Source organism: Arachis duranensis, chromosome 9, assembly GCF_000817695.3.
Source record: "Arachis duranensis cultivar V14167 chromosome 9, aradu.V14167.gnm2.J7QH, whole genome shotgun sequence".
Classification (NCBI taxonomy): Eukaryota; Viridiplantae; Streptophyta; class Magnoliopsida; order Fabales; family Fabaceae; genus Arachis; species Arachis duranensis.
The window spans coordinates 7,346,384-7,351,622 of NC_029780.3; the positions used below are offsets into that span (position 1 = coordinate 7,346,384).

Genomic DNA, 5,239 nt, shown 5'->3' on the forward strand with positions numbered 1-5,239 from the left:
TAAATAGTGAACAAGGATTTGTTTATATATATTGCACATAACAATTATAACGTGTTACGTACATAGATCGTTGTGCCTCTTCTATTGTTAATAGGATACAATGTTTCAAAGATATACTTGTGTCCTTTTAGCCAAAACTATATTGTTTTAAACATAAATCATTTTTAAAAGATTGTGTCAGTTTAACCAAATGATATTATATACTATTATTATAATTGACAATATATAAACGATTGGTAACTGTTAATTAATATTAATTAATTAAATTTGTAAATAGTTAAATACCTTTCACCAACAACCGTACTTGTTCTCCATCTAGCAGTGAGTGTGCTTGCATGTGGTGGTTCCATAAGAGAGAAGATAGAGAGAATGGTGGTGTTGTGTGGTGTGGGGATGGGGTTTGGAGAGGAGGATGATGATCGTAGTGGCATGATGGAGGAGTGTAGAAAAAGGTTTTTGTTGCCACCACCTTTTCCTATGGGGGATGCCATGCCCCAATTTCAATGGGGACACTCCATTCTCTCTCTCTTGGAAATACTTGTTATTTATGTGTGTGTTTGGATTAACATTTATTAAAGTGGAGTTTGATCATTTTACATAGAAGTAAGTTTGTGTTAAGACTGAAAGTCTAGACAAAGTTTAAGCTTGACTCACAAAAATTAAGTTTAACTCACGGCTCGACTCATTAACATTTGAATCTATTTCATAAGCTCAAACTCGGCTAAACGAAAGTTCACGAACTCACTCGAACTCCCGAACTAGTTCAAATAATAAGAACATAATCTATAATTTTATATCAATAAATTATAACTTGTATATATTAAAAAAGATTAATTTTATATATTGTCTATCTATCAATTATAAATTTTTTATTTATGTCCTATATCAAAATTATATATAAAAAATGACTAAAAAATAATTCCAAACTCAAGCTCGACTCACCAGTTCACAAGTTCAACTTGTCGAGCTCGAACTCGAACTAGCTTATGAACTGGTTTGACTTACTTCCAGTTCTAGTTTGTGTCAATATAATTTATGTTTGACAATTCTATACCAAAATTGATTTTGATAAATGTTGGATAACCTTTTAATTTCCTAGTTAATTCTCTGTTCAACTACATTAAGAATACATCATAACAAAAAATATCCTGCTAAGACCAAATAATTCTTTTTGGTTTAAGATAGTTACTCTAGGGTGTTAAAAATTATTTTCTTCTAATCACAAGATCATGGACACAATAAATAGGAGAACAAATATATTAGGAAGTTACAATTCAACTGTTTAAATATCTACATTGGCTATTTTCAAATGTAAGACATACTCAAATTCCAAAATTTGATCCAGAGATGTCAGAACAGGAATCGTGTATTCGGTGCAATTCAATGATCTTTTTCTCATTCATCATTCAACTGGTTGTCCACTTCAAAAACCTTCCTCAGTTTCTCTTCATCTGATTCAAAAACCTTTCTTGCCTGTTTCAGCTCTTCATTCATAGATAACAATTCTGTACATCGATTAAGTTTTGGCAAATCCTGGAGCAGTAAAAAAAATTGGGATTAATCCTGAACAAAAATGTTCAATCATGTATTATAATGTAAGGTGTATTGGCCTAAATCAAGCTATCATGTATTAGAATGGTCACAATACAAATATTTTGAAGTGTGGAGTCACAATTTCAGATATACCAATCATTTATTTTATATTTCTTAACAGTTACTGTGTTGTATTAAACAATGTCACAATGATCCTTTAATGGTAAAGAGTGAAGATTGTATGAGCCTTAACCTGTTTTGATAGATATATTTAGGGTTAAAAATAAATTAAGAAACACGGGCTACATTAGATGCACCTTCTTGCATGTTTCACACACTTGACTTTTAGTTTAGTTTCAACTTGTGGATTGGTTGACAAAAACTTTAAAAATCTAGCATAAAAAACTGAATTGGATTAATGTTTATGGATACTTGAAAGTTTGAACAAATTATGAAGAATTAGCCATTTAGCCTCTTAATCCATGACAGTACAGCTTCATATATCATGCCTCAAAGAAATTGATGAGCAAATGGTGTTAAAGGCTAACAATAAGTGCATTTTCTTGGTAGTAATAACCGTGCATTTAGTAGCATAATTCTGAATAATTTTGCACATAAGTATCAATGCAGATCGATTCTGCAGAGCTTTCTCAGTGTACACGAGCAAAGATGGGACAAGATTTCAATATGAGTGGTTTCCTTTGTGATATTTCATTCAACGCAGAAACTAAAAGAACTCCAACGAGTTCGAGAATAGAACATAATCTTCAATTCTTCATGATAATTATTTGAAATTCTTTTATGAACAAAGAAGTACCTTGCGAATCAAATAAAGGAAATCCTCAACTGATAGTTTCCCTCTCTGTGATCCAATATCCTGAGCTTTATGTACCTTCGTAAGATAAAATTTCGAAGCACAATAACAACAAAAAATTCAAATTAATCCAGAACACCGTAATTCAGTTGAACAAGAACAATGAAAAAATTAGGTTTAAAAAATAAATAAATAAATTTGGTTACCAATTCCGTGACATATTCCACAATAATATCCTCCATAAGCGCCACACTTTCAGGAAGAGGCTAATTGTGCAAAGCATAAAATAGTTCAAAGTTTAATAGCCATTAAATTTACATCCCAAAAAGTAATTAAGAAATTAAAGAAAATGGTTTAGGTCACTTACATTGGGATCATCTCCAAAGCCGTACATCATATGCTGCACTGTATTAGCAAGCATAAAGAAAATTATTAGTGACAGTTACATGCATAACTTGCAAAGAACTTTTTTTTTTTCCTTTCTCTTCAAAGAAAAGGAAAAAGAAAACAGAAAATTGCAACGGAAAAAGGAAGGTTGGATAGGGGTGATTACTGACGTTCTTTTTGGAAAACTCCTCTTTTGCGCTTTGAAGAAGTTTCGGAAGGTTGAGAAGAAGCAGCTCTTGGTTTCGACGAGCTTCCACCACCGGCACTGCTCATTCTTCCGCATAAGAAGAAGAAGAAGGAATGAACGACAATGAGTTCCGATTTCTTTCCCTTTCACAAGCCGGTTTTTTTGTGTGACATTTTGGGCCTTTATTTAATTTTTGGGCTTCTGATTTCTTGGGGTTATTGGGCTAGCACCTAGAAGTCCAGTTTTTTATAAATCCAACTTCAGCCCAGGTGAAACGGATGGCTCACATTACCTGGAAAAAAAAAAATGAAGAAAGAAAGATCACACTTCGCAACCTTTTTTGTTGGTTAGGCTGAATTGGGCGACGGTTGGCATAAAACTCATTAAATTGTAACGAACCTTTCCTTAAGCCTTAACCACAAATACCTAACTTCATAACCACTTTCGTAACTATTTATTGAACCTCTTACCTGTATGCTGTATCTATTATTGCTTTTATCCCCAAACTATATTCCTAAATCCCGATGCTATACTATACTATTGTTTACGTACACAAAAGGAAAACAGGTTAATGAAAAAAAAAAAAAGAAAAAAGAGGAGAGTTGCACTGTTGCGTGCTTGTGTGGGGCGTGTGTGTTTTTGGCGAGTAGCAGATACCGATAACAGTTACGCGTAGCCCGAGAAAATAGCAAAATACTGTTCTTTCACGTTTTTACTGACACGTCACCGGATATTTGCAATTTTGCATGTTGTTCACCACCTTCATCGACACCATACCATGACGTGGCACTTCTTCGATGATGTTGGGGAACCTGTATTTGGAAAATGTGGGCCCAATTCCAACACGCACTTTCCTACGAAAACTGCAAGGCTCAGAGAGTTCAGAGTTCTTCACTGCCCGACACAGTAGCCTCCCCCTCACGTGAGGACCAAGCCCAAAATCGAAAAACCCCGTTCAACGGGTTTATGAATTATGACTTTATGGCTAAGTGGCTAACCACAATCCAAACACGGAAAAGTCACTGGTTTTTTTTCTTTCTCAATGTCAGCAGCCTGGACGATGACGTTTTGCATTCCTGAAATAAGTAAATAACCTCTCAATGATTATTTAAGAATGTCACATTCAAGCCCAATAAAATTGTAATTAGATCATTCCATAGAAATCATCAATGTCTGATGATGAAATAGTGGGACATATGCAACGATTCCCTTACTGTAATTGAATTTAACTCATACTATGCCTCCACTTTTTTTATTTATTAAAAATTAATACAAAAGTTTTTTTTGGTGACTACACAAGTTTAATTTTAATAGGCATAAAGGATTTTATACATTATTTAATTAAATATATGCACTTAAATAACAATTCGGTGATATATAATTAGATATTCTTAGAATTATTTTAGAAAAAATTTAAAGATCAATAATTTTAATTTACATTAGACTTGCAAGTCGAGGTCGGTTGTCAAATTATTTCACTGGAGCAATAGGATAGGTAATTAGGCTCAAATCAAAATGGATCTAAGAAAATATAAAATATGTGAAATGAATAATGTATTTGAGAGATATTTGACCTTTTTTATATAGTCGGTGATAGTTATGACATCATATCTTATTTTGTTTATCTAAAATAAAGAAGATATTTAAATGTTAGTTAGAGATTATAAAACCAATTTAAAACGTTAGTAAAAAATAAAGTAATTATGTTATCTTATCTCGTCTGTCTAAAATAAAAAAGATATTTAAAATAAGTTAGATATTGTAGAGCAGGTTTGAGACGTTAATAAAAAAAGAGACAACCCTAAATATTTGGGTCAAACTCGTAACACATATCTTTAATTAATTATGATTAAAAATAATAAATTATATTGATTTTTAAATTTTACAAATTTTTAATAAAATTAAAACTATAAATTATAAATGATAATTTAAAATTTAAAATATATGATTTAAAACTTAAATTTAAAAATTAAAAAAATTCTATCTTTTTAAATTTTTTTGAAATATATTGACATTCGTCTTAGCGAAGTCAAAAAAGAAAAGATAGGAGATAGCACTTAGATAAAAAAATAATAATTAAAAGAAAATATTTTGGCTGTGAGCTGCATAAAGAAGTTTGGTGAGCGGCTTTGATTCCATTGCCAATCCATGCTTTACTCATTTATTTATTGTTTATTTATACCTTGTCTGTCGCTTTAAATCCTCCCTCCTCTTTCTCTCTCTTTCATTCTTTCTTTCTGCATTTTGAATCCAAACTCCAACAGAAAAACCCCCAACTCTTTAGGAACAAATTTTACACCAAACTCCTAAAGAGCCGA

The 5,239-nt window shown here is 31.8% G+C and overlaps 1 protein-coding gene across 1 annotated transcript; it reads right to left on the minus strand.

Moving 5' to 3' along the window:
- Positions 1-1,243: 1,243 nt before the first annotated feature.
- LOC107464445 (transcription initiation factor TFIID subunit 13) lies at positions 1,244-3,082 on the minus strand. The gene is made up of 5 exons (XM_016083359.3): positions 2,905-3,082; positions 2,715-2,752; positions 2,554-2,613; positions 2,351-2,425; positions 1,244-1,533 (listed from the first exon to the last, which is right to left on the minus strand). The coding sequence occupies exons 1-5, from the start codon at positions 3,005-3,007 to the stop codon at positions 1,396-1,398; spliced, it is 414 nt and encodes a 137-aa protein (XP_015938845.1). The 5' UTR covers positions 3,008-3,082; the 3' UTR covers positions 1,244-1,395.
- Between the last annotated feature and the right edge of the window lie 2,157 nt (positions 3,083-5,239).